Here is a 26,438-nt window from a genome sequence, read left to right on the forward strand (position 1 = left end):
GGGTGGGGAAGATCCCTGGAGGAGGGCAACCCACTCCAATATTCTGGCCTGGAGAATCCCACGGGCAAAGGAGCCTGGCAGGCTACAGTCCATACGGTCACAAGGAGTTGGAGACAACCAAAGTTACTTAGCACACATGCACACATGTAAGTATAAAATATATACGTAAAATCAAAGATTTAGTAAAAGAAAAAATCAACTGTCTAATATTTCATTTATTGATTTTATATTGAAATGATCAGGGAAGCCCATATTCAGAGTATCTGAGGTTAAATAAAATATTAAGAATAGCTTGTTTGGTTGTTTTTTTTTTTTTACTGTTTTAACATAACTACTGAGAATTTTTAAATTACACATGGGGCTCACATTTGTGGCTTGCATTTTATTTCTGTTGGACAGTGCAGTTCCAAAAGGTGGTCAGACATATAAATGAATGTGCAATATGATGTCAGGTAAGGAGATATTAGGGCTGAGAAGGAGAAAGGAGAGAGTGGGCAAACAGGTGGAAGTAAACCTGTAAGCCTGGGACGATGTGGAGGCTAACATGGCCAGAGCAGGGAATAGAATAGTGTAAGAGATAGATTAGGAAGGGAGGGCCAGATTAAAAAGATTATTGCTAATTGTTATTTTGGGAAGCAAAAGACCATTTTGGGAAGAAGTTTGACGTTATTGATTAAATGTAAGAATATTCATTCTCTCACAGCCATGATCTAACAATTTATAAACCCTAGAACACAGATCTCAAAGCTTTTAGTCTCAGGAACACGGACACTCTTTTTATTTTTTGCCTTTCATATTTTTTTGTATTCTTCCTCAAAAGTTGCTTAACCCCCCAAAAAAAGTTGCTTGACCTAACATCTTTCTGTCTGCGCTATACAATGAAAATACAAACTAAATGAAAATAGAAAAACAAATAAAGTATTAAATTGTACAAATAACAAATCTGTCCCAAGATATATTAAATAAAATATGCATTTTATTAAGGGATCTACTGTGCATTCTGGGAAGCTTCATAACATCTAGGCAGGACCAACATTCGTGGAAGGAGCTAAGAGAATTATTGCAACTGTGCATGCAATCACAGTTTGGAGCGTGTTTCTGATTGCCAACCTGCAAGCTACAATGAACACATCATTAGCATCACCTGAGCAGGGAACTGACTTTGAAAAAGTGCGCAAAGGCAGCTCTAGCCTCAATGTTGTGTTCATTACAACTTCTCGAGAACCTTGTCAACAGCCTGTACAGTGCAGTTTCCAAAAAGTAAACATGTTAAGGTGAGCAGACAACTCTTTAGAACCCCAAACACATTTTCTTCCTCTATTTATGTGTAACTCTCTGTCTGCAATGGGCAGGTGTGGAGCGGTTTTTACTCGACTGGGGAAGAAGCAACCTTCTGGTTTGAGTTGAAGGCAAACTTCTTTTTTTTTAAATATATAATTGTATTTATTTATTTATTTTTGGCTGTGCTGGGCCTTCACTGTTGGCACAGGCTTTTCCCTAGTTGCAGTGCGCAGGCCTCTCATTGCAGTGGCTTCTCTTGTTGCAGAGCAGGGGCTCTGGGGCGAGCGGGCTTAGTAGTTGTGGTTCCCGGGCTCCAGAGCACAGGCTCAATAGTTTTGGTGCACAGGCTTACTTAGTTCTTGACATGTGGGATCTTCCCGGACCAGGGATTGAAAACTATATCTTCTGCATTGGCAGGTGGATTATTTACCAGTGAGCCACCTGGGAAGCCTGGAGATAAACTTCTTAGTGCACAATCCATGGCCTTGCAGTCTTCTACTCCTATCATCTGGCCTGATGCTTCATGTAGGCTTCAACTTTATTTTGGAAGTCCTCTTTGTCCCACAAATGATGTTCTGCAGCTTCAATACTTAGTGGATCATCGAAACTCAAAAGATTAGTAAACAGTTTAATCCCCAAACAACATCCTTCCGTGTCCTCCTGGGTGTCCAGCCAATGCCCCAAACAATCGAGAACATTGAGTTTTCTCTCAGTAAACTTAGGGGTATTTCACCTGTCTCTGTGATGTTGGGGGTGCCAGATCCTGGACAAGCATTTCACTTTGGGAGGCAGCATGTCACATGCATTAGAAACTTCAGTTTCAAACTGAAATTTGCCACCCTGCTAGTAACCCTTATCCGGAGTGACATCTGAAAGCAATGGAACTTGTTTACATTACGAAAACGCACTTTGCAGGTACAAAGTAAATTAGCTTCAGGTTCTGCTACCTCTTTAACAAGCAGCCTGTCTCACGGACACCCATTGAGTGGAGTCAGAGGCTGTAAGTGGCACCCAGGACTCTGAGACCACGACCCTGCTTCAATTTGCTTGGCAGTGTCAATATTGTTGGTGTTTTTGCAAAGTTGAGCCCAACTCTTTGTGACCCCGTGGACTGTAGCATGACAGGCTCCTCTGTCCTACACTCTTAAAATAACTGAGGACAACTCAAGAGAGATTTTATGTGAGTTATATCTCTCTTGAGTGGGTGTTTATGTGTTCGAAATTAAAACAGGAAACTTTAAACTTTTTTTTGCTGCACTGCCAGGCACATGGGAATCTTAGCTCCCTGGGCAATTCAGGTCATTCAGTGCATCCAGCTCTTTGTGACCCCATGAACTGTAGCCCCCCAGGCTCCTCTGTCCATGGACTTTTCCAGGCAAAAATACTGGAGTGGGTTGCTATTTCCTCTTCCATGGGATCTTCCTGACCCAGGGATCAAACCTGTGTCTCATGCTTTGGCAGGCAGATTCTTTACCACTAGGCCACCTTAGCTCCCTGAGAAGGGATCCAGCTTGTCCCCCCTGCAGGGGAAGGGTGGAGTCTCAACCACAAGACAACTAGGAAAGTCCCTATTTACTTATTTCAAATAAGCAACAATATAGCAGTAGACCTGCCCTACAAGAAATGCTAAAGGGAGTCTTTCAGGTTTAATTGAAAGGACAGGATGTAACTTGAAACCATCATTTAAAATAAAGAACACTAGTAAAGGTAACTTCATAGGTAAACATAAAAGCCAAGCTCAAGATACTTTTGGTGTGATTTGTGATTTTTTTCTACATGATTTAAAAGGCAAATGTATAAAATAACTATTATAAATTCTTGCTGCTCTGTTGTGTCCAACCCTTTGCAACTCTATGGACTGTAGCCCTCCAGCCTCCTCCATCCCTGGGATTTCCCAGGCAAAAATACTGGAGTGGGTTGCCATGCTCTCCTCCAAGGGATCTTTCCAACCCAAGAGTCTAACCCAGGTCTCCCACATTGCAGGTGGATTCTATACTGTCTGAGTCACCAGGGAAACCCCAAGTAAACCATTAAGAAAACAGTTAAAAAATATACCAAAGAAGTTACAAAAAAAAGGAAAGAATGGAATCAAAGTGATATAATACAAAAGATCAACAGAAAATTTTTTTTTTTTTTTTTCAATTTTTTGGTCTCACCACATAGCACGTGGGATCCAGGCTCCCCAACCATGGACTGAACCCAGGCCTCCTTCAGTGGAAGCAAGGTATCTCAGCCACTGGCCTGCCAGGGAAGTCCCTACACTTAATGGAGTAAATAAGGCTTCCCTGAACCGTGTTTCAGGGAATAAGGTTTCCCCACAAGGTGTTTGAGAGTGTCACCCAATTCTGATACTATCTATCTGGAGATAGAATCAAATTCCATGGGTCAAGGGCTCAGTCCCACAAGACTGCCCTCCGCTGCAGACAGAGGTCACAAGTCCAGGTTGTTACCTGTGCTTCTAACCAACTGGCTACATATAGAGTTTACAATAACCCTCTCCAATTTATGATGCCAATCTCAATTCTTATCACCTGTACTTCTGGCTATACATCAGAGCTTCCAAAGACCTGCTTCTCAATTTCCATTAATTTGCTAGAACAATTCACAGAACTCAGTAAAACATCTTAGTTACTAGATTACTGGTTTATCCTAAGAGGATTATTAAAGGATACCCATCAATAGCCAGAAGAAGAGATATAAAGAGCCAGGCATGGGAAGAGGTGTGGAGCCTCCATTCCCTCTCCAGGCACCACTCTCCATATAGTCAGCAACCTGGAAGGTCTCTGAACCCTGTCCTTTTGGGGTTTTTATGGAAGCTTCTTACATGATTGATTAAATCATTGGCCACTGTTGACTGACTTAACCTCCAGCCATTCTCCCCTCCCTTGAGGTCTGGGGAGTGGAACTAAAAGTTCTCCTGCAATCAGCCCCCACCCTTGAGTGGGATCCAAAAGTCACTTTCCCTGAAGGGTTTTCAGGATTTGAGGACAAGAAGCCAAGTATTATCCCATTGCTCTTATCTCTCAGGAAATTCCAAGAGTTTATGTATTGGCCATGCTGCACAGTTTGTGGAATCTTAGTTCTCTGACCAGAGATCGAACCCAAGCCCTTGGCAGTGACAACAGATGCATGCTCAGTTGCTCTGCTGTGTCTGACTCTTTGCAACCCCATGGCCTGTAGCGCACCAGGCTCCTCTGTCCATGGGATTCTCCAGGCAAGAATACTGAAGTGGGCTGCCATTTCCTTCTCCAGGGGATCTTCGCAACCCAGGGATCAAACCTACGTCTCCTGCATCTCCTGCATTGACAGGCAGATTCTTTACCACTGAGACACCTGGGAAGCCCAAAGAGTGTGAGTCCAGTCTTAACCACTGGACCGCCAGGGAATTCCCCAGATTGAATTTTTTTTTTTAAATGGTCTATCTATATGTATCTATAAGAGACTCACTTTATTATTTTTTTTCATTGTTATTGATTTATTTATTTTTCTACTTTTTTTCATTTATTTTTATTAGTTGGAGGCTAATTACTTTACAATATTGTAGAGGTTTTTGCCATACATTGACATGAATCAGCCATGGATTTACATGTGTTCCCCACCCTGAATGCCCCACCCACCTCCCTCCCCAAGGAGACTCACTTTAGGTATAAGGGCACAAAGAAGTTGAAAGTAAGGGGTGGGAAAAAAAAAAAAAAGAAAGCAAGGGGTGGAAAAATATATTCCATTTGAAAAGTAACCAAAAGAGAGCTGGGTGGCTATATGATTGTAAGGCAAATTAGACCTAAGTCAAAACAGGTTACAAGAGACAAAGAAGGAAAATATTGATAAAAGGTACAATAGAGCAAGAAGATGTAACAGTTATGAATGTACATACATCTTACAACAGAGCCCCAAAATATAAATATATGAAGCAAAAATAGAATTGAAAGGAGAAATACATAGTGCTCCAATAACAGTTCAGTATTCCCCTATCAATGATGGATAGAACAACCAGACATGATCAATAAGGAAATGGAGGACTTGAGCAATACTGTAAATCAATGAGACCTACCAGAGATGTTCAGAACATTTTAACCAGCAATACCAGAATCTACATTCTTCTCAAGTGGTCACGGAACATTCTCCAGAGTGAGTCATGTGTTAGGCCACAAACAAGTCTCAATAAATTTAAAAAGACTGAAATCACACAGAATATTTTTTCCTTTCTGGTCATAATGGAATGAAACTAGATATCAATAAGATAAGGAAAACTGAAAAAAAAAATCTTATATATGTGGAAATTTAAAAACATACTGAAAAAAGAAGAAAAAAATACTGAAAAAAAACATACTGTGTGATGATTAATTTTATACATCAATTTAAAACCATAGAGTATCTATCTAGATATTTAGCCAAGCATTATTGGGTGTGTGGGTGTGTGTCTGAGGGTGTTTCTGTGACAGATTAACATTGGTTTATTTCTTTTCACTTTTTTTTTTTTTTAGTTTTTGAGATTAATATTTGAATAGATTGAGTAAAGCAGATTACCCTCCCTAATAAGGGCAGGCCTCATCCAGTGAATTGAATTTCTGAATAGAACAAGAAGGCTGAGTATAAAAGGAAACCCCTCACATCTGATTGCTTGAAATTGAATATTGTTTTTTTTTTTTTTCCCAGCCTTTGGACTATGACCAAAACATCAGCTCTTTTAGGGTCCCCAAGCCTGCCAGCTATTGGACTGGAATTTATACCATCAGTTCTCCTGGTTCTTATGCCTTCAGACTTGAACTAGAACTGCTCATTGGTGGGACTTCCCAAAGCCTGGGATTCAATCCCTAGTCAGAGAACTAGATCCCACATGCTGTGTTAACTAAAAAAATAAAGACTCCACATGCCACAAGAAGATCAGAGGCCCTGCCTGCCACAACTTAGACCTGGCACAAGCAAATAAATAAAAATAAATTATTTTTTAAAAAAGAACCATACACTGGCTCTCCTGGGTTTCAGATTTGCCAGCTGCAGATCTTGGGAGTTCTCAGCCTCTGTAGTCACAGGAACCAACAGTTTGTAAGTTCATAAACTTAATCTTTCAGTTGAGCTCTCTCTCTCCATACATATATGGTGCGGAGGCAGCTGTCTACCAGAGAGATATGACGTGAGACTCATCTGTGATGAGGGCTCTCATGGGCCTGTGTCTGCTGTCAGAGCTGAGTCCTGAAGACCACAGCCTGTCTGTGTCCTCCTGATTCTCAGGAGGCCTATAGTCCTCTGGAATGTAGGGAAGCCACTGCTCCAGTATGGGGCAGGGAGTGCTGCTCCCTAAAGGGGAAACCCTCAGGAACCTGGAAGGACCCAGGCAAGAAGTCCTTAGTCTGAGTCAAAACAGAGATAGCAGTGAGCAGTCTGGAAGGCCCAATGAAGGAGGGAGGGTTTTCTGTCACTGGAGGCCTCTAGGTCTGGGCTGGGAAGGCTCAACTCCTCCAGACTGCTCCTTGGACCGGCCTGGAATTGTGGTTTTATGTCTGTTTGATGCCCCACTATAAGAATTCCATGGGCTACACTGGTCCTATTTCTCCTGGAGACCTCACACAGAGAAGGCATGGGTCACCAAAGGTGGAGGGTTTGCCTGGAGGGTTCTGACTTATGAGGAAGGAATGCAAAGAGGCTCTGGTTCCAGCTCTATTCCATACTACTTTCTTGGCTTGGGAAATCATTGAACTGTGTCTGGCCTCAGCTTTGTTATGGCCTCCATAAAGCAGACTTAACTGACCATTTCTGGGGCATTATTTCCACAGGTATCTGGAAGGATGGTGGTGATGATAAATATGATGGTGAATGTTTTTCTTGTCGAATTATGTTCCTTGGGGCATAACTTATTTTTGTTTGTTTTTAAATTTGTTTGTTTTTAATTGAAGGATAATTGCTTTACAATATTGTATTTGTTTCTGTCATACATCAACATGAGTCAGCCATAGGCATACATATGTCCCCACCTTCTTGAACCTCCCTCCCACCCCTTTTTTCTTCTTATTATCTTTATTTTTTATTTCTTTATTGAGGCATTTTTTTTTTCAAATCAATATTTATTTACTGTGGCCCTGCTGTGTGGCCTGCAGGATTCTAGTTTCCTGACAAGGGATTGAACCCACGCCCTAAGCACTGGAAGCCAGGGAAGTCCCAAATGCAGTATAATTTATATATAATAAAACACACATATATTGAGACTTCCCGGGGAGTCCAGTGGTTAAGGTTCCAAGGTTCCATGATTCCAATGCAGGGGTACCAGGTTTGATCCCTGATCAGGGAACTAAGGTCCCACATGCCCCGTGGGGCAGCCAAAAAATTAAAAAAAAATTTTTTTAATGCACATAAGGATTGTTTAATGAATTTTGACAGAAGTCTAAAGAAACACAACCACAGCCAATCAAGTCATAGAACCTTCTCATCATCCCCAAATATTCACCTGTACTTCTTCATAGTCAATCTCCTCCCTTCACCCTTAGCCCCAGGGAAAACTGTTCTGATTTGTATTATTTTAGATTAATTTTCACTTTTCTAGAATTTCACATAAGTGGGACCATCCCATATGAACTCACTTGAGTCTGACTTCTTTTGCTGAATATAGTACATTTGAAATCTGGTGGTGGTACTGTGTGTATCAGTTGTTCATTCATTTGTTTTTTATTGTGATAAAACATACATGACATAAAATTTACCATTTATTCATTTAGCTGTATACATACTTCTTTGGCCTTATGTACATTCATGGTGCTGTGTACTTCTCACCACTATTTCCAGATTTTTTTTTCATCCATCTTGAACTAAACCTCTGTACTTGTTAAGCAACAACTGTATATTTCTCCCTCCCCAGCCCCTACAACCTCTATTCAACTTTCTGTCTCTATGAGTTTGCCTCTTCTAGGTACCTCACATCAGCGCAATTATACAATATCTGTTCTTCTATATCTCGCTTATTTACTTAGTGTAATATTTTCAATGTTTATCCATGTTGAAGCCTGTGCCAGAATTTCATTTCAAGGCTGAATAATTCCATTTTGTGTAATTACACTGTTTACCCATTCATCTGTTGATAGACAAGTGGATATGTTCATTTCTTTTTTTTTTCTTTTATGTTCATTTCTTTTTATTGTTGAGTAGTATTTCATTGTATGGCTATACAACAATTAGCTAATCTGTTCATTTGCTCATCTGTTGGACATCTGGATTATTTCCAAACTTTGGCTATTATGAATAAAGCCCTTGAATGGACGCATAATTCATTTCTCTTGGGTAAATACTTAAGAGTGCAACGGCTGAGTCATATTTTAGGTATAAATTTAGTTCATAAAGAATGGCCAAACTGCTTCAAAGTGGCAGGAAATGATCAGTGGATAAGGGTTCCACATTCTCCTCCGTTTTTAATTGTAGCCTGTCTAGTGGGTGCAGGGAAGTTCTAATTTGTATTTCCCTGATGAATACTCATGTTAGGCATCTTTTCATGGGCATATTGGCTATTTATCTTCTTTTGTGAATTATCTCTTCAAATCCTTTGCCATTTAAAAAAAGGGGGGGTGGCTTAATATCTACTTCTGCAATCAATGTCTTCCAGACATTACGCCCACCCATGCTTGCAACCTTACGCGCTAAGTCCGCCCTACACAGCGGCAGAAACTGAGTAAGACTTGGGGTGCCTAGAGAGCTCAGCACAGATCGTAACCCGACGGCTAGGCCGTTCCTGGGCGTGGTCTGCGACGGACCTCTACGGCTCACTCGCTCAGTGATTGGCTGAAGGAGCACTTCCGCAAGCACTTCCGAATTCCGGCCCACCCGGAGCATCGGTGACTGGCCGGGCTGGCCGAGCGCGAGTCCTCTCGGGAGTTGTAGTTCCTGAGGCCCCGCTGAGGACGCCGGGAAGAACCATTGGGCAGAGGCCAGTAGCGGCGGTTGTGAGTGGTCGCGGCCGCTGCCACCATGTCCCGCGTGTCGGTCCCCTGCCATGTGAAAGGCACCGTGGCCCTGCAGGTGGGCGACGTGCGGACCTCCCAAGGCCGGCCTGGTGTGCTGGTCATCGATGTCACCTTCCCCAGCGTCGCGCCCTTCGAGGTGAGCAAGCCCTGTGGGCGCGACCGGGGCTCCTGGGCGGGGCTTATCTGGGAACTCGGGCGTGTCCCAGGCAACGAATCGTTTGGTGAAAGCCTCTGCGGTACCGCGCCCATAATAATCAGTTAACCATTTCTTTATTCCTTTGTTAACACATTAATTAGAATGCAGTTTCCTCTTGTGTTCACTTCAACATCTCTCCCCCATGTCCAGAACGGTGTTAACACGGAAGTGCCAGAATAGTAGGCTAGGTGCTCGAAATAACAGTTTTGAACCAAACAGAGGTGTGACATGATTTTGTCCTTGGCCACTGGCTAGGTATCATTTGACAGTGAATTACCCCCATACCTGCTGCCTGCCCATTCCAACAGACCCTGCTGTTCAACTCAAACCTCATCAGGATCTTCCCAGTGGCTGCAGTTTCCAGACTCGTTACCATGAGTAACTGGACACCACAGGACCTCAGCACAGGACAAAGTCCACTTTCTAATGGCCAGATGTTCACAGCCACTTTGTGTCTTTGCCCTCCTTGCCTCTCGGCCCCACCCACTTTGTCCTGTAGTGTACGGTTCTTACTCAAGCTGTTCCTTTCTGTAGGCAGGAGACTTCATTATGAAAAGTGCCCAACCCTGGAAATCCTGATTCAGTAGGTCTGGGGTGGAGCCTGTACACCTATACTTTAAAAAATGTTTCCTTCAGTATTTTTTTTTTTTTTTTTTTGGCTGCATCATGTGGCATGTGAAATCCTAGTTCCCTAACCAGGGATTGAATCCCAGCCCTAGCAGTGAGAGTACCAAGTTCTAACCACTGGACCACCAGGGAATCCCCTCCTTGATTAATTCTGATGAATATCCAGTGATGAGAACTACTGTAACTAGGCTGAACCACTCTCTGTCATAGGCCTGTGCCACGTTCGCTTCTTGGTGCTCCTTTGTATATGCTACTTGCATGTTTTCTACCCTTTGACCGTCCACTTGAGGAACTCATCTGTATATTTTCTGACTCCTCTAGAGTTAGGTAGGGCTCTGACCTCTGGCAGCATCATGGACATGCGGCGAGACCTGAGATTCATGGTTTGTTTGCACGATGTGCTTATTTAGACTGTGAGTTCTTCTAGGAAAGCAAAGCCCCCATGGGTGCTTATTGAAATTGTTAGATTGGTAGAAGAATCCATTCCTCAGTGGAGGAAGAGGTGGTGCTTTTGAAACCCCTCCAGCCCTGGACCTTGGTCTGATTTGTTTTGGTGGGTTGTGTGTGCCCTAGTTGCAGGAGATCATGTTTAAGAATTACTACACAGCCTTTTTGACCATCCGTGTTCGCCAGCACACCTCAACACACACTCCAGCCAAGTGGGTGACCTGCCTGCGGGACTACTGCCTGATGCCTGACCCGCACAGTGAGGAGGGAGCCCAGGAGTACGTATCGCTGTTCAAGCACCAGGTCAGCTGGGACTCGGCATGGTTAGGGCAGCCCAGATGAAGGCGCCCAAGTGGCCTGGGGACTGGGCCAGGATACATGCGCGAAGAGGGGTGGGCAAGGCTCGTCTGAGTTGTGGTTCTTTGCTAAGTGCCTTGGAGGAACTACTTTTCCTTCTCCAAGGCCTGGGGAGAAGGCCCCTCGGCTCATTGCTGGTTGGCTCCTGGGCAGTGAGCTGGGGCCTCTCTGGGTCCTTGTGTGTGTGTGTGTGTCTGTGTGTTTATGTGTCAGATGCTGTGTGACATGGCCCAAGTACTGGAACTGCGCCTGATTCTGCGGCAGCCATCACCACTGTGGTTATCTTTCACGGTGGAGGAGCTTCAGATCTACCAGCAGGGACCAAAGGTGAGTGACCAGCTCAGAGCTGTTGGCTGGCTCTTTCCCCACGGGGCTCCTAGCTATGGCTGGAAGGCCTCGGGGTGTGGGTGGCAGTGGATGGGTAAGGATGGGGAGACTCAGAGGGAAATTAGCCAGGTGGGAATTCTGGAAGCTCATGATGAGAGGTGAGGGCATGTCCTCATATTTCCTGATTTTGGGGGCTACTTGCCTCTTTCATATCTGGAACTTTCATGGACCAGAATCTGCTTCTGACCCTTGTCTTCATGGGGCTTCCTTCTGCACAGCAGAAGAACTTAGGTAGTTTATGTGTCCTTGGGTCGTGAAAAGGATTTTCTCAGTGTCTGGGGCTCAGGGGCCCTTCTCTCTGTCGTCAGGACCTTGGGCTCTGGCTCCAGGGCTCTCCTACTGTGCCCTACTCAGGGCAGTACCCTTCGCTTTGCAGAGCCCTTCCATGACCTTCCCCAAGTGGCTGTCCCACCCAGTGCCTTGTGAACAGCCCACTCCCCTTCTTGAGGTAAGCCCTCGCCCTGGGTGAGAACCATGTGTGAACAGCTCTGGTGTACAGCACAAGCCCACGGGGACACCTTTCTGCAAGAGTCTGGGGCTGGACCCAGGGCCCTTGGTTCACCCAGTGGGACCTCCCTTCTGGGATCTGAGGCATCTCTGTGTGGGGCTGGGCCGCCTACTGCACATCAGGCCCCATTGTCCTGTTTCACAAGTCATCTGGGAATGTCAGCTGGAGGGCCCCACAGCCCCGCTTGGCCTCTCTGGAGTTCTAAGGGCACTGCTGGGGAGAGACCCATGGCCACTGACCCCTCCTTCTGGAGCAGGGTCTCCCAGACCCCAGCAGGGTATCCTCCGAGGTCCAGCAGATGTGGGCGCTGACAGAGATGATCCGGGCCAGCCACACCTCCACAAGGATCGGCCGCTTTGACGTGAGTGATCGCTTCCCTCTGCGTGGCTCCCGTTGGCCTGAGCGGGTCAGGTCTGATGGGCTTTTGTGTTGCAGGTGGATGGCTGTTACGACCTGAACTTGCTCTCCTACACTTGAGCTGTGGCTCGTCAAGACGTTGGCCGTCCATGCCCACCTAGGCCCAGTTTGGACCCCCATCAGAGGCTAAAGTGCTGTCCCCATGCATTCCAAGTGTTGCCTGAATGCGCCTTCTGTCAGGACCACGTTCACAGAGTCAAGATTCCTGGGGGCTCACTGTGTTGCTTTAGCATGAGCTCCTAGAGGGGATGCACTCTGTCCTCAGCTGACTGCAACCTAAAACTCCTCCTTCTCCCTAAAAACACTCCAGTTCTGTTACTAAGAATCCCTCTGTGCCCTCTGTTTCCCTGCCAAGCTGCACATTCTTGTCTTCTGCCTGTTCTCGCACCCCAGAGTGCAGCGGGCTAGGGTCACCTCCCAGAACCTTGGAAGTTGGCTTTATTAATAGCTTGGAAGCTTGAGGGAGAAACAAGAATCCCGTTTCTTCCTTCTGCACCTCCTAATGGTCTCTCTCCCTTTGTGTTATGCCCACAAAAAGAAAAAATTCCTGTCTAAACCCTTCTGCTGCTCGCCTCGGGAGCCACACAGGGCTGGGAAGTGGGGCAGCCCGAGTCCCTTGGTCCCTGAGCTGGCTCCTGGATGTGTGTTCAAATGGGTTTGTCCACCTATTGGGTCTGGGCGGGTGCCTCTGGCAAGGGTGGGGCCTGAGAAGGAGTCCTGGGACTTGTCTGCCATCAGACGGAGCCGAAAGCACATCCTTGCCCCACCTCAATTCACCCCCTTCTGCAAGCCATGCTCAGTCTGATGAGGGATCAACGTTGGTGAGGAGGTGGGTCTGGGTGAGGATTCTCAATGGTGTTTTTTGAGAAGCTGAGGTTTCCTACAACCTCAGGCCAGCAGCTGAATAAGACAGGCTGTTTTCTTATGAGAAAATCCTGCTTCTCTCTGGTTTTTCGTGGCTTTCTTCTGGGGGCTATCGGGAGACAGTTTGGCAATGTGTGTTGGACCTGGCCAACTGGATGTCTGTGTGGCTCAACAGCTTTCTGGGGGAAGGTCAGCCACCTTTTGTGGTCACCTGCTCTCCGCCATCAGAGTTCTTGCAGGTGGAATCTGCCTGCAGGGTCACTGACTTAGCCACATTCAGCTTTTGCTAAGAGGGTAATGATCACAGTCTTGTGTTCAGTGTGTGTGGGTGGGAGGGGGGAGGTCCCTGGGATGGCAGACCTCCTGCAGAGCTGTGTCCCCAGCACAGGGCCTAGTGTGCCTCAAGATCAATAAATACCTGTGGAATGCATCCCCGTGCTGGCTATCTGTGTTCACCCAGGGAGAGAGCAGAGACCCTCCCAGGGGGCCAGGTTACAGTGGTATTCTGCCTGCCAGGCTGGCTCCACCCTCCTGTGCCCTCTCCACCCCTTCCCCTCCCCCCAGGTGACCTTACAGGCCTGCTGTCCCAAACTGGTGATTCAGGCCTTTCAGCACTTTGCAGAACTTTGGCCCTTTGGAGGCAGGGCAGTCAGCCCGGGGAGGTCTAGCCCCCAGCTCTATTTCTGAGTGGCTTCACTGGCTCCCTATCTGCCCTGATCAGATGGAAGAAGCGCCCGGGGCTATTTCCCTGCAAGAGGAGTCAAGGCACTGCATGCGCTAAAGCCCCGCCTGCCCTTGGGGCTGCCCACTCTCTCCTGTGATTCCCCCAGGGCGGGGGGGAGAGAGACCTATTTAAGCAGGGCCCGGACTACATCTCCCAGCGTGCCTGGCAGAGTGGTGGCCTCTGTGCGTCGGCTGTACCAGTTGTGGGCAACCATGCAGCGGGCTGGGAGTGTGGTGTCCCGTCTGGGCTCGCGGCTGCAAGCTCTCCCCTCGGCCCCATGCCGTTCGCTCAGTTGTGCGCAGGTGGGCCGGAGACTGCTGGGTTGTGTTGCCCATCTTGGAGGGTGGGGGAGGGGAGAGGGCTGGGGTCTGGGGCCTTGGTGGCACTGAGCCTGGCCGCCCGCAGGACGTGCTCCACAGGACACCGCTCTATGACTTCCACCTGGCCCACGGCGGGAAGATGGTGGCATTCGCGGGCTGGAGCCTGCCCGTCCAGTACCGGGATAGCCACGTGAATTCACACCTGCATACACGGCAACACTGCTCGCTCTTTGACGTGTCCCACATGCTGCAGGTGAGCTTGGGGAGGGCACCGACTGCCAAGCCTAGGGTCTTTGCCGTCCATAGCAGTGCAACCCTTGGCTTTCTTTGCTGGGAGCTGGATGCCCAGGGCAGCCCTCTCAGAAGAGTTGGAGGTCTCAAGGGTGTAGTAATGGACTACAGCCAAACCAACTTAGAGGGTCTCCTGCTCATCTGTCCGTCTCATCTCTCCAGCCTGCTCCCACTCGAGTACCTCAATGTCCCAGGGGTTTCTGGGGCTACCACTCATTGTCATCCACTGTTCTGGGTGTTGGTTTGGAAGAGGGGGTATTTTAGGAGGGTGCCAGGCCCTTTCAAGTTTCCTAACCTCTCAGTGCATCTCTTGAATTGGTGGATGTAGGGGAGTTAAAGGGGGGCTTCTGCCTCTTGCAGAACAAAAAGACTAGTCAGGCACTTTGGCTGAGTTAGACTGGGCTGTAGGGGGAGGGAAGGTGCTTCCTTGTCCATTGCCTTCCAGACTGTAGCTCCTGCAGTGACCTGACACCTTTTGATCTCTTTCCCAGACCAAGATATTTGGCTGTGACCGGGTGAAGCTGATGGAGAGTCTAGTGGTTGGAGACATTGCAGAGCTGAAGCCAAACCAGGTGGGGCCCCTCTTTTATTTCTGCTCAGTGAGCGTCCTTAGGAGCCAGCAAACCCATCTGAGTCCTGGCTTCGGGCCTGGGGGCACAGAGCTGGAGCAGACATAGTTTCTCAGGACCTGTATTCTTGGGGGATGGAGTCCCTACGGGGCCTGACTGACCCAGCTTGCTCCTTGCACCACCATCCCTCAGCCTTGCACATGAGGGTTTATGAGTCTGTGGTGGTGGGCTGGGGCCAGGGGTGGTCTGCCTCACACTTGACCTTGGCTTCTTGGAGCTGGAGGCAATGATGCTCCACTTTGGTGTTAGGGAACACTGTCGCTGTTTACCAACGAGGCTGGAGGCATCTTAGATGACTTGATTGTGACCAACGCCTCCGAGGGACACCTGTATGTGGTGTCCAATGCTGGCTGCAGGGAGAAGGACCTGACCCTCATGCAGGTACAGCCTCTCTGTGTTGTGTTCTAGGTACCCTGTCCTCCTTATTCACAGAGTTGCATCCTTGTCCAGGACAGACCTGGAATGGATAAGGGGTTCAGACAGTGACTGTATGAAAGAAAGCAGGCCAGAGTGGGCCCTCTAGTGTTGAAGGAGTTGGGGGGCAAGTAGGGAGGTGAAGCTGATCCTGGCCCCTAAGTGAGCATCCTCTGGTGAAGGTGGAGGGCTGGGACCTGGTGTTAGAGCTTGAGAACCTGGGCTAGAGTCACCCCTACCATTTAGTAGTTATATGACCTTGGAAGATGAGAGCCCACTGTGCTGAGCTCAGGGAAAGGGATCCCGGAGCTAATGGGATAGTTTTTTCTTTTCAGGACAAGGTTAGGGAGCTTCAGAACAAGGGCAGTGATGTGGCCCTGGAGGTGATGGATAATGCTCTGCTAGCCCTGCAAGGTAAGTGGGCCAGGCTGGACTTGCAGCTGACCTTCGCCTTCCAGGTCTCCTCTACTGCTTGGCATGAAGGCCGTGCCGAGGGCAGGTGAGGGTGTTGCAACCTAATTCTATGTTTGGTTTCATGCCCTCCTTATACCTGCCACGAGGCTCTGTGGGCAGGAGCATCTCCTTCCATCTACAGGGTGGGGCTTGCTCAGGGCTCGTTCTTGTCCCTGAGGGCTGTGATCCAGCTCCCTGGGGCACTAAGACCTGGACACTTGGTTACTGGCTCCCTGGACCCAGGTCCCACTGCGGCCCAGGTGCTACAGGCTGGCGTGGCTGACGATCTGCGGAAACTGCCCTTCATGACCAGCGCTGTGATGGAGGTGTTTGGCGTGTCTGGCTGCCGCGTGACCCGCTGCGGCTACACAGGAGAGGACGGTGTGGAGGTTTGTCGAGAAGCGGGCATCGGGCGGTGCCGGGCACAGGACTCGGGCCGGCTGCCCACCTGCTCTGTCTGGTGTCCCTGGCAGATCTCGGTGCCGGCAGCAGAGGTCGTCCACCTGGCAGCAGCTCTGTTGAAAAACCCCGAGGTGAAGCTGGCAGGACTGGCAGCCCGGGACAGCCTGCGCCTGGAGGCGGGCCTCTGCTTGTATGGGAACGACATTGACGAGCACACCACACCGGTGGAAGGCAGCCTGAGCTGGACGCTCGGTGAGCTGGGCTAGCACTCAGGGAGGGGATCCTGAAGGCTGGAGGGACCCTCAGTGAGACCAGCCAGCCCAGGACTGCTTCCAAGGCTGTGTAGCCTGGAGCAAGGGACACAGCCTCCCTGAGCCTTCATTCGCTGAAGGTACCACAGTGGCTTTGTCCAGTAGATGCCGAGGACTCTCAACAGAGGTGAGGTGGGCAGCACAGCCTTCAAGACCAGGGGGCAGGAGGTGGGTGACTAACTGCACTGCAGGGGAAGGAATCAGGTCCACGGGGAGCCTGAACAAAGGGGCCTTGATGCTGGATGGATGTTGTACATGCGGGCATGCTCAGTTGTGTCTCTTTTGAGACCCTAAGGACTGTAGCCTGCCAGGCTCCTCTATCCATGGAATTTTCCAGGCAAGAATACTGGAGTGGGTTGCCATTTCCTACTTCAGGGCATCTTCCCGACCCTGGGATCAAACCCGCGTCTCCTGTGTCTCCTGCACTGGCAAATAGATTCTTTACCACTGTGCCACCTGGGAAGCCCTGAGGGATGTTACTTGGGGTCCTTGTTGCTGGGACCTTCTGTGGTCAGAGGTCTGATGGATGGTCGCTTAAATCTGTTGTGTTACGCTCCAGGGAAGCGCCGCCGAGCTACTATGGACTTCCCAGGAGCCTCAGTCATTGTTCCCCAGCTGAAGAGCAAGGCACAGCGGAGGCGTGTGGGGTTAACGTGTGACGGGGCTCCTGTGCGGGCACAGAGTCCCATCCTGAGTCCAGAGGGTACCGTGATTGGTAGGTGGACCAGGGAGGCTGGAGAGCCTTGTCTCTCCCGGAGGAGGGTGGGGGCCCTGGGCAAGCAGGGGGTGGTGTTGACACATGGCCTCCGCCTGGACAGGTGCTGTGACCAGTGGCTGCCCCTCACCCTGCCTGAAGAAGAATGTGGCGATGGGTTATGTGCCCTATGAGTACAGTCGGCCAGGCACCCCGCTGCTGGTAGAGGTGCGGCGAAAGCAGCAGCCGGCCGTGGTCAGCAAGATGCCCTTTGTGCCCACAAACTACTACATCCTTAAGTGAGGACTGGGGGACGGGACCCTTCCTTCCAGGAGCCTCACACTGGAGGGCATTCTACCAGGGGTTAGTCAGGAAGCTAAGGCAGAAACACACCCGAGGTGGGTGGCTAGGTGGATGCTGGTTCTTGTCTGGGTGAGCGGGGACACACCACCCATTGTTGCCTCATTCCGTTGCCACTGTATCTTCAAGAGCGCATTTCTGAGCGATGGACCAGCCTATGTGCCATTGACCCCTCTCTTGCCTGCTGGAGAAGATTGATTCTGGTATCTCGTCCTTCGAAAAGGCTCACTTCAAGGGGGGAGAAAGCCTGCCCAACCTACCTCACCACGGTTTCTCACACTGCAGTGCCGGCTACCTCCTCTAGTTCACTGGCCATGAAGGCAAGCCGTTGCCTCTCCCTGGGCAGAGATGTGATTCCTGACTCATAGAGGGTTGGCCCAGTAGGGCTGCGGGGCCCATGTGTAAACTCGGGGATGGCTGAGGTGGGCATGGATCCATTCTTTCACATTCTCCAGTTGGCACAATCTGCTGCCCAGTAGCCAGCCACACCAGGCCAGGCTCACCAGCTGTTCTGAGCCCCAGGGCTGCTGTAGACAGGCTGGGCCTCCTCCCCAGCTTGCCTTATCCTGGGCTGACCTTCACCCCTGGGACTTATTATTGGACTCCACAGTACTAAAAAAAAAAATTAAATGAGCTTCCTTCCTTGTTGTTAGCTAGAGTCTCTAGCTTCATTGTTCTCTGGCCACAGGCTTCCTGGGGTGCCAGTCTAATGCCGGCCTTCCTGGCTGAGGCTCGGAGTGGGTTCCCCTTGAGGCGGGCAGCTCTGTAAGAACTGAAGGGATTCCCCTATTGGGCACCATCACTGCTGGCAGGAAGCTGCCATCCCCTCTCCACCTCTGCAAGTCTGGGTGTTCAGGGGCAGCAGCTCCCCGGGTGTTCCCTCCCCAGTTTCCGCCATGCATGCGCACTCCGTGCTGCCTGAATAACCACACAGTTGATGCACTTCCAGGTTTAATAAGCCACATCCTCAGTTGAGCCTGGGGTGAAACGTGAGACCGACTGTGAGTGTGGTGGTGGTTGTCAGTGGGCGGGCCATCGTCCCACCACCAGTCCTCAGGCACAAGCGCAGCACAGCCCTACTCCAGTGCACACTGCAAAGATGGCCTAGGCTGCCAGATGGCAACGTGACATTTACCAGAGAGGAAGCAGGCAGTGGGACACTGAGGTAGCTGCTGGCCCAGCAGAAGCAGGCAGAAGTACGACCGGCGGGGAAGGAGGCAGGCCTGGGCCCACACTGCTCACCTGGAGCTCCTGTGGCCCACTGTGGAAGTGGCAGGGCTGCCTAGCGTACAGGCAAGACGAAGCTCTTCTGGTTCTGGGTAAACATGGGAACTGGGGAGGCTGCAGGGCACAATGGGGCTGCTCTGCACTAGCTGCTTAGTCTGTCCCTCTGACTGGTGGGGCACAGATCCACAACCCCACGGGCACTTAGGCAGTGGGGGTGGGAGGTCACCCCTGAGACTCACCCTCTTTTAGGTACCCAGCTTCCTTCCGGGAGGGATTAAGAGGAGTATGAGTATGATGCTTGGGAAAAGAACTTACACAGCCCGACTCCCACCTGGAGAAGTCAGAGGAAGGTGTTTGGTGCCTCTACGTCTGGAGAGTGCCAGCTGCCCCGTCTTATACTAGAATGGCCAGCTAAGCAGCCACAGGATATAAGGCCATGTCCAGACTAGGATTCCCTGGCTCCCTTCCAGCAATGCAAAACCAAAGAAATACAGCAAACTCAAGGTTCAGGGGAAAACAGACGTGCCTGAAAGATCTCAGAGGTGGTCAACCTCAGGTTTCCTCTCAGGGACAAATCTCTACAGGATCACATCCCGGGGGGATGGGAGGAGGAACAGGAAGAAGCCAAGACAGAAAATGGACTGTTGGCCTCCCCAACTGCAGAGGCTTCTGAGCTGACCCCTGAAAGGAGGAGGAGGTCTTCTCTCCTTAAGGCACCCAGATCAGGGTAGAAGCAAATTCTTTACTGGCCCAATGCCTGGGGCTGCTGAAGGCAAGGCCAAGGGCAGTGGAGGCCCAGCCCTGTGAACACGGGTACACCCTGCCCCCAACCCCATCCCTTCTGCCATCGTCCCTGGGGTCTGGGCAGCAACAGGACTCAGTATGGGAGCCAGCAGACCCGGTGATATCCCTGGAGACCCCTCTGCTGGCTTCCCTTATTCTCTGTGGGTTTTGAGAGGTTCATTTGCTGCTGTTTCCCTGAAAGTGACAGAAGAGAAGAGGAGTTATTCCATGGACAATACAAGTCTACTTACGGAAGCTGAGCTGGGCTCAGTAAGGCCACACTATAACCTAGACCTCTCTGCTGAGCTTTCACAACCCTCTGCGGTGGGAAAGGGTCCACCACCTTTCACCTGCAGGCTTATTCTTCCTCCTGCTTCTCCACTTAGCGCATGGTGCGCCCATCCTTCACCAGTTGCCAGGGACAGAAACCTGTGCAGTGGCAGGCCTCCTAATTGGCCTTGTGCCCTCTCTATTGGATAGGGTGTTCCAGGTCCCTCCATGCCTTCATGTTTGACCTCAGATGTCACAGCCTTGTCTATCCTTCCACTATGTCACCGTTGTTCTTCCCTCCGGGCGTTGTTCTGTCCTTTCTCTTTGGTACACCACCTCGCCTTTGCCCTCCATTTAAAAGGTGTCTGACTTGGACGACAGCTGCTCTGACAGCCTCACCTCTGCACTGTGGCCCGCCCTCCCTTTAAATCTCTAGCTCCCCCTCTGAGCAGGGCCTGGGTTGTTGTTCTTCTCTGGACCCAGTGGGGACCCTGCTATGTGGTAGGAGCTCAGAGATCACATGAATGAATGCTCTGATTACTGACTTCATGTTTTACATATGAGGAGCTGATCCTGAAGAGGCCAGTCAGGGCACTAAGGACAGAGGGTCCTGCCTTTCCAACTGAGGGACTTACAGTGGAGTGGAATCCTCCAGACTTGCCACTTCATCTCTGAAATTGTGACAATAATGCCATCTGCCCCACAGGTTACTGAACAGGTTATGGATGGGCTATTCAGACATCAGTGTCACAAAGCCTGAGTTCTGTTGCAGGACCTGGAATGTGCTGCGAACGCCACTAAGCTGGTGGACTCCTACCCTGAGAACTCCCTTCCCCTGTCCTCAGCTCAGGAGTGGCTTCTGCCCACTAAGTGCGTGAGGTAGAAATCAGAATAGATTTACTCACCAGGAAGGGAAATGCGTGGAGCCATCAGGTGTGGACCCGTTCTGGCCGCCCAGACCTGGGGGCAGGAACACATCCAGAAATGCAACAGGCTGGGGGTGGGTATCTGAGCAGGCATCAGCCCAGGTGAGTGGTATTGTTTGATGGACAGAGTAGTGGAAGCCCTAAGGGACTAGTGATATTGTCTGATGGGGGGTCCAAAGGAATTTATACGTGATGGGTGGACTGGTGGGGTTTCCGGTGTGAAATGATATGTTGACATGGGTCAGGGGTACAGCGTTAAGTTGTGATAAGGTTCTCAAGGGATCAGTGGTAGTCTGGGGGGATTCGGGGGAGCCCAAAGATACAGTCTATGGCGGAGGGGGTGTGGCCGGCCCACGGAAGTTGGTGGGGAGTCTCACCTGGGCGGTGATACAGCCCGGTCACCGTACTCCCGTAGAACCCCCACGCCAGCTGGATGCTCAGGAGACTTAACACCAACCAAAGCAGCAGCAGCTTGAAGAGAGTCACGCGCATGTCTTGCGCCTCCCACTCCTGAAGGAACTCGCTGCCGAGGGCGCCCAGCGCGCCCAGCACCGTGGCCGGCAGAGCCTGCAAGGACTGCCCAGACCAAGGCTCCGCCATGACTGGCCAGCGCCTCACCCGGGGGACTGTCACCGTTGTCCCCACTGCGCAAGCGTCTGGTCTTCCGGGCCCGGGTCCGCTAATGCGCACGCGTAAACCTAGGCAAGGCGCGTCTACCTCGCTTGCGCGAAGAGTTGGCAGTTTGGGGCGGAGTATCAAAACTGCGCACGCGCACCTAGCCCCACCCTGCTAACTTAAAGGATGAGTGACTCGAGGAGTATAAAATAGCAACCAGGTCTTTTATAGCCCCGGAGTTCCCGTGATGCCCCACGCGGCTGCAATGATTGGTTAAGCTCCCTGCCTTTAGGGTGTGGACGCGCTCCTGAGCAATCGTGGCTGAGCAGGGAGTGCGCGCGCGTGCGCGGGGCCGCGACTGGGGCCGGCTCGAGCCCGCTGGGCACGCGGGGACGCGCACGTCGCTCCCCGCCCTCCCGCCGCCGTCGCCGCCCGCTCTTGGTTTCTCGCGCTCCCCGCCCGTCGCTCTCCGTCGGTTGTCTCGTTAGTCACCCGCCGCCTCCTCAGCCACCCGCCGTAGTCTTCGAGCTTGCGACTCGCGGACAGGCGTCCTCGGCGCGGAGAGGTCGGACTTGGAGTCGTCGCCTGAGGTGAGTGAGAGGGTTCCCTCCTGGCGCCGCGGTGCCCCGGGCCCGCCCGCCCGGCACTCTTCCGGCCGCCTGCCGGCCGCCGCCCCGCCGCGGCCGCGCCCCACCTGCTGCTCTCGGCCGGCAGCACCAGGACCCTGGCCCCTGACCCCGACTCCAGGCCAGGGACTCAGGCCCGGCTTCCAGAAGCGGCGGCCCCGCCCGCGCAGTCCCCGGAAGCGCGCCCCGCGGCCTCCCGCGCCCCTTCCCCCGCCCGGCCAGGCCTGCTAGAGCCCAAGCCGCCCGCCCGCGGTCCCCGTCGCTTCCTCTCTTAGGGCCGCGCCGGGCAGGGCGGGGGCTCTGAGTCGGGCCCCACGACCCACCGGGCAGCCGGCCCCTGTGAAGCGCGCGAGGCTGTCGGAGTTGAAATGGGAAAGAAACTCTTTACAACTCCATTTTGGCTTTTGCATTTAATATGAAATATGAATCACCGTTTTATACTGCGAGAAGTCCAGTTATGTTTGGGGTATTTTCCTTTTTAATGCAGTATTCTTTGAGATTTTGTAAGTAAAGCATAGTGTTGAAATCTTAGAGGTTAGAATTCTTCGGTATTGAAGGGAATTTTCCGGCTGAAAGGAACATTTTTTTTTTCATGATTTAAACTCTGTAGGATCACAATAAAGTAATAATTTGCTTAGTCTAAGTTGCTACCTTGATTAGGAATCAGCTAAACATCTGTGCTTAGTTACCTGTTAGATCCAGTTACAAGTTCATTAAATGGCACTATTTGCAGTCAGTTTGGTCAAAACCATGTTTAGTAGTTTATAATGGAAAATTGGCATTCTTTTTACCTGGAGTTGATTTCACTCGTGTTTCTTAATAGTCCTGATTTAACATTTTTACCTCTGTTGGTAACTTGTTTGACTCTTTTTGTGTTTCAAGTCTTTTTAAACAAATCTTCTTGCAGGTGTGTAATGGGATTATATTCCTGCCAGATCTGAAGGGTGAAAAATACTTTTAAAAAAATTCTTTTAAATGTTGTTTGTGGTGAGAATTTTTCTGCCACTTAGTGTCGCACACCCAGATGTGTAATGCTTATGTACCAGTGCTTGATTGTCACTTTAGACATGGCTCAATTGCGAGAGATGTTGTTCTGAGCATTTGGCACAAGTGACATTGTTTGGACTTAAATACAAGATTAGTTCTTAATTGTAAAGGATAATTAAGAAAGATCTCTTTTGATAAATTGCCTTAAGTAGTTTTTTTTTTTTTTTTTAGAGCACTGGTGGGTGGCTCTTGGAGACATAAAATGTGTAAGATTAAAACAAACAAAAATATATATAACATGGAATTTGGTTTTATTCAAAGTCTAGCCCTTGATTTATAGCCTCTGTTCTCATAAAAATCCATACTAGAGGCAAGAAGAGATTAGGAATCCACTAATTTTTTTCATTGATCAAGAATTTTAGACCTCAAAGGAATCTTCAGGACTTGTACTCCCAACCTCATTGGCAGATGGGTAGCTGAGTCCCAGAGACTTCAGTAAATTTCCTGCGATTGCATGCCTAGTCAGGTGCCAGCCAGAACTATTTTCTCTGTAAGATCTTCTCCATGTCCTCCCAAACAGCTTGCTTAGAGTCAGCTAAAATTCAGGACTTTGAGCTTATTCCAGTGTTTCTCCTTTTATGTATTGCTGTGTTTTGTTTTGTTTTTAATGTATTGAGAGAATCTAAAAATTTTTCCAAGCAAAGTTCAAATCTTTAGCTTTTCCTCTCCTTTCTGTAATTTGGATGATCCTATAGCAGTTGATTGAAATAGGTAAATGAATATACAGGGTCTCTGCCTGGTGTAGTTTCTGGTTTTAGATGTTACGGCCTTTTCGAAGGACCCAGCTTCTTCCAGAGGCAGGACCAGGCTCCCCTGCTCCAAATCCAAAGTAATTAAGCCCTGATAAGTTGTAATAGGCAACTGTGGGCTCTTTTGACTATTGATTTGAGGTGGGATGGGGAGAAACAATGTGTAACAAGAATATAGTTTCATATATATGTGATAGTGGTTCTGCTGGAGTGTTTTCGTTCCTTGTCAGTTAACTCCTTTTTAAAAGTTTAACCTGGGAGACTTCCCTGGTGGTTCTGGGTTAAGACTCTGCAGATCCAGTGCAGAGGGCACAGGTTCAATTCCTGGTCAGGGAATTAAGATCCCATATGCTTCATGGTGTGGCAGAAAAAAAAATTTAACCTGGCTATGTGGGGATGTGAGTTATTAGAGTAAAAACGTAGATCTTCAGGTGTTTCTTGTTCATAGGGTGGAGTCTGGGCAGTGACTTGAGGAGGTGGGTTGCTACTTTGTCTTGGAGCTGAGAGATTTATGTTAACTTTGCCAGAAGACTGATATTCAACTTATAAGAGCACTAATTTGGATTTGCTGGGCTTCTACAGATAGCACCTCAGGTTTAATTGCATTGTGACTGGTAGTGATAATTCTAAACGGGATTGAACATAATCACTGGATTTTAATCATATATTTGTAGTTTAAAAGGGAATTAAAAGAAAAAAGGAATTAAGGAAATTTCTTCTTCCCTTACCACTTAGTTTATACCTTTATGCACCTGGGCTGTAGAACTGTTTGCTTGCACTTTCACATTAATGTAACCAAATTTTAAACTTGTGTTAATGTGTCTTCCTATAGTCTGCTCTTTGGGGACATGCTCACATACTTGTGAGATTAATAAATTAAAATTTTCAAGACAGTTTGAAGTTAGTAATTACTGTAAAATTCCTATTTCAAGTGACTCATTTTTAATCTGTGGTGCTGTAGTATTAAATAAGGGCCTTGTATACTTATAATTATGGTAGTCATGTGACCAAAAATCAGATAGACATTGAAGCTGCTCATTCTGGGTGTTGGTCTGAGTTTATTGGTGCTTCCTCCACGTGATTCGGAATACATTTTTATAGCAAATATTCATCAAAAACATGAGATACTCTCTTAAATCTGAGCCAGTTTGTAGTTGATAACAGAATGAGGTTTTTTTTTTAAGAGGATGAGTAAAGTAAATGAGCTTAAGCATATTTATAATAGCATCTTAATATTCCAGTAAAAGGAAGGAGAACGTAAGCAGCCAGTGAAATAAGTTTGCAGTGTAGTGAAGGGAAAAGTAGGAGGTAAAATGAAATTAGAGAGGTGGACAGGGACCACACCATGTAGGATCTTTTAGAACATGGGAAGTTTTTGGATTTTTTTTTTAATTAAAAAAATTTTTTTTTTAAAAAACAATTTTATTTACTTATTTTTGGCGGTGTTGAGTCTTAGCTGTGGTACGTGGGCTTCTCTCTGGTTGTGGAATGCCATCTCAGTAGCTGTGGCGTGCAGGATCTTAGTTCCCTGACCAGGAATCGAACCTTCTTCCCTTGGATTGAAAGGCAGAGTCTTAACCACTGGACTACCAGGGAAGCCCTGGATTTTTTTTTTTAATCATCAGATTTTTTTTTTTTTAATGAGGATGATGATACGATCCTACATTATACAGCTAGAATCATTTACCAAGAGTAGGGGATATGTCTGAATCCACTCTGACTTCAAACAGTAAACTAATACTGATCATTTCTGACAAAAGTATCAGAAGGATTTCATATTATTAATGTCCTTACTCTGATAACTTCAGCCTGTGTCTTTGAAGCCACTGGCTTTTGGACAGTTGTCTTTTAGCCTGCAATTTCTCTGTAATGCCTGTATTAAAAAGGAAATGTAATTTGATAAAGCAGGTCATTCAGATGTTCATGGTAGGCTGGGTGGTAGGTATACAGGTGTTCACTGTAAAATTCTTTTTACCTGTGCTGTGTATTTATAATGCTGTGTGTTGCATGTTGATAATTTTGGAAAATTTACATAAAATTCATCTGCTTTTGATTTTAGCTTTTAAGAGGGCAACATTAAATTATAACATTCAGAAAATAAGGTTGATGCTGTGCATTTTGTTGAGTGAAGGAGGCCAAAACATTTGAAAGTGGTAACTTTCATGGTATGTCAATTAAAATTAAATTCTGCGTTTATTTCTCCTCTGGATTCTGAATTACTTACCAGATCTTTGGGCAAACCCGTTTTACATCTTGTGCTTTTGTTTTTTTTCCCCCATGAAATGAATAGACATAATCCCTGATTTTGTTTTATTTTGTGTGTGTTTTTATAGTGCCTTTCATCTGAGAAGTTCAGGGCACTTTGTAGAACTTCTGCCATACAGGCCGTGGGTCTTGCAGCACATTTGTAAGGTATGTAAATAACTTTCATTCCTCTTTCTCCATGGAAGAGAAATTATTATGTATTGCATATTAACAGTAAGTTCTAGGGAAATATAGGTGCAGTACTGTTAATGATTTTCTTTTCCACCAACCTTGAGATCTTTATCTTACTCCATGACTTTCCC

At 48.5% G+C, this 26,438-nt stretch overlaps 4 protein-coding genes and 1 pseudogene across 6 annotated transcripts in view; 3 read left to right on the forward strand and 2 right to left on the reverse strand.

Moving 5' to 3' along the window:
* Positions 1–1,785: 1,785 nt before the first annotated feature.
* LOC133045937 (NEDD8-conjugating enzyme UBE2F-like) lies at positions 1,786–9,181 on the reverse strand (annotated as a pseudogene).
* On the forward strand, positions 9,107–13,099 carry NICN1 (nicolin 1, tubulin polyglutamylase complex subunit). Of its 2 annotated transcripts, none has more exons than XM_061128599.1 (6): positions 9,107–9,363; positions 10,684–10,800; positions 11,068–11,181; positions 11,618–11,689; positions 12,006–12,110; positions 12,185–13,099. In XM_061128599.1, the coding sequence occupies exons 1-6, from the start codon at positions 9,232–9,234 to the stop codon at positions 12,224–12,226; spliced, it is 582 nt and encodes a 193-aa protein (XP_060984582.1). In that variant the 5' UTR covers positions 9,107–9,231; the 3' UTR covers positions 12,227–13,099. The 2 variants fall into 2 exon arrangements, with proteins under 2 accessions (XP_060984582.1, XP_060984581.1); XM_061128598.1 differs by having other exon boundaries at positions 9,111–9,363; positions 10,624–10,800.
* On the forward strand, positions 12,857–18,271 carry AMT (aminomethyltransferase). 2 transcript variants are annotated; one of them, XM_061128597.1, is made up of 11 exons: positions 12,857–12,995; positions 13,752–14,056; positions 14,160–14,327; positions 14,857–14,937; positions 15,244–15,375; positions 15,744–15,822; positions 16,105–16,250; positions 16,335–16,515; positions 17,134–17,289; positions 17,393–17,567; positions 17,758–18,271. In XM_061128597.1, the coding sequence occupies exons 2-11, from the start codon at positions 13,967–13,969 to the stop codon at positions 17,768–17,770; spliced, it is 1,221 nt and encodes a 406-aa protein (XP_060984580.1). In that variant the 5' UTR covers positions 12,857–12,995; positions 13,752–13,966; the 3' UTR covers positions 17,771–18,271. The 2 variants fall into 2 exon arrangements, with proteins under 2 accessions (XP_060984580.1, XP_060984579.1); XM_061128596.1 differs by lacking the exon at positions 12,857–12,995 and having other exon boundaries at positions 13,254–14,056.
* Positions 18,272–18,566: 295 nt separating this feature from the next.
* Positions 18,567–21,643, reverse strand: TCTA (T cell leukemia translocation altered). The gene is made up of 3 exons (XM_061128602.1): positions 21,212–21,643; positions 20,814–20,868; positions 18,567–19,833 (listed from the first exon to the last, which is right to left on the reverse strand). Exons 1-3 carry the CDS (start codon positions 21,432–21,434, stop codon positions 19,791–19,793), a joined length of 321 nt encoding a protein of 106 aa, XP_060984585.1. The 5' UTR covers positions 21,435–21,643; the 3' UTR covers positions 18,567–19,790.
* Positions 21,644–21,853: 210 nt separating this feature from the next.
* RHOA (ras homolog family member A) overlaps positions 21,854–26,438 on the forward strand; it is a 47,949-nt gene continuing 43,364 nt past the window's right edge. The window contains exons 1-2 of the mRNA XM_061128601.1: positions 21,854–22,039; positions 26,205–26,283. The gene's annotated coding sequence lies outside the window, so the exon portion shown is untranslated. The remainder of the gene's footprint in view (positions 22,040–26,204; positions 26,284–26,438) is intronic.

This window comes from Dama dama, chromosome 24 (genome assembly GCF_033118175.1).
Source record: "Dama dama isolate Ldn47 chromosome 24, ASM3311817v1, whole genome shotgun sequence".
Taxonomy (NCBI): Eukaryota; Metazoa; Chordata; class Mammalia; order Artiodactyla; family Cervidae; genus Dama; species Dama dama.

What these genes read in the sequence shown, in the direction of transcription:
- TCTA (XM_061128602.1), bottom strand. Translation starts at nt 21,434, where the DNA reads ATGGCGGAGCCTTGGTCTGGGCAGTCCTTGCAGGCTCTGCCGGCCACG. An exon ending in CGGGCTGTATCACCGCCCAG is followed by an intron (nt 20,869 to 21,211) that starts GTGAGACTCCCC and finishes TCCTGCCCCCAG; the next exon opens with GTCTGGGCGGCCAGAACGGG. An exon ending in TCCACGCATTTCCCTTCCTG is followed by an intron (nt 19,834 to 20,813) that starts GTGAGTAAATCT and finishes TGTCACTTTCAG; the next exon opens with GGAAACAGCAGCAAATGAAC.
- AMT (XM_061128597.1), top strand. Translation starts at nt 13,967, where the DNA reads ATGCAGCGGGCTGGGAGTGTGGTGTCCCGTCTGGGCTCGCGGCTGCAA. An exon ending in CAGAGCTGAAGCCAAACCAG is followed by an intron (nt 14,938 to 15,243) that starts GTGGGGCCCCTC and finishes CTTTGGTGTTAG; the next exon opens with GGAACACTGTCGCTGTTTAC. An exon ending in AGGACCTGACCCTCATGCAG is followed by an intron (nt 15,376 to 15,743) that starts GTACAGCCTCTC and finishes TTTTCTTTTCAG; the next exon opens with GACAAGGTTAGGGAGCTTCA.
- NICN1 (XM_061128598.1), top strand. Translation starts at nt 9,232, where the DNA reads ATGTCCCGCGTGTCGGTCCCCTGCCATGTGAAAGGCACCGTGGCCCTG. An exon ending in CCAGCGTCGCGCCCTTCGAG is followed by an intron (nt 9,364 to 10,623) that starts GTGAGCAAGCCC and finishes TGTGTGCCCTAG; the next exon opens with TTGCAGGAGATCATGTTTAA. An exon ending in AGCCCACTCCCCTTCTTGAG is followed by an intron (nt 11,690 to 12,005) that starts GTAAGCCCTCGC and finishes CTTCTGGAGCAG; the next exon opens with GGTCTCCCAGACCCCAGCAG.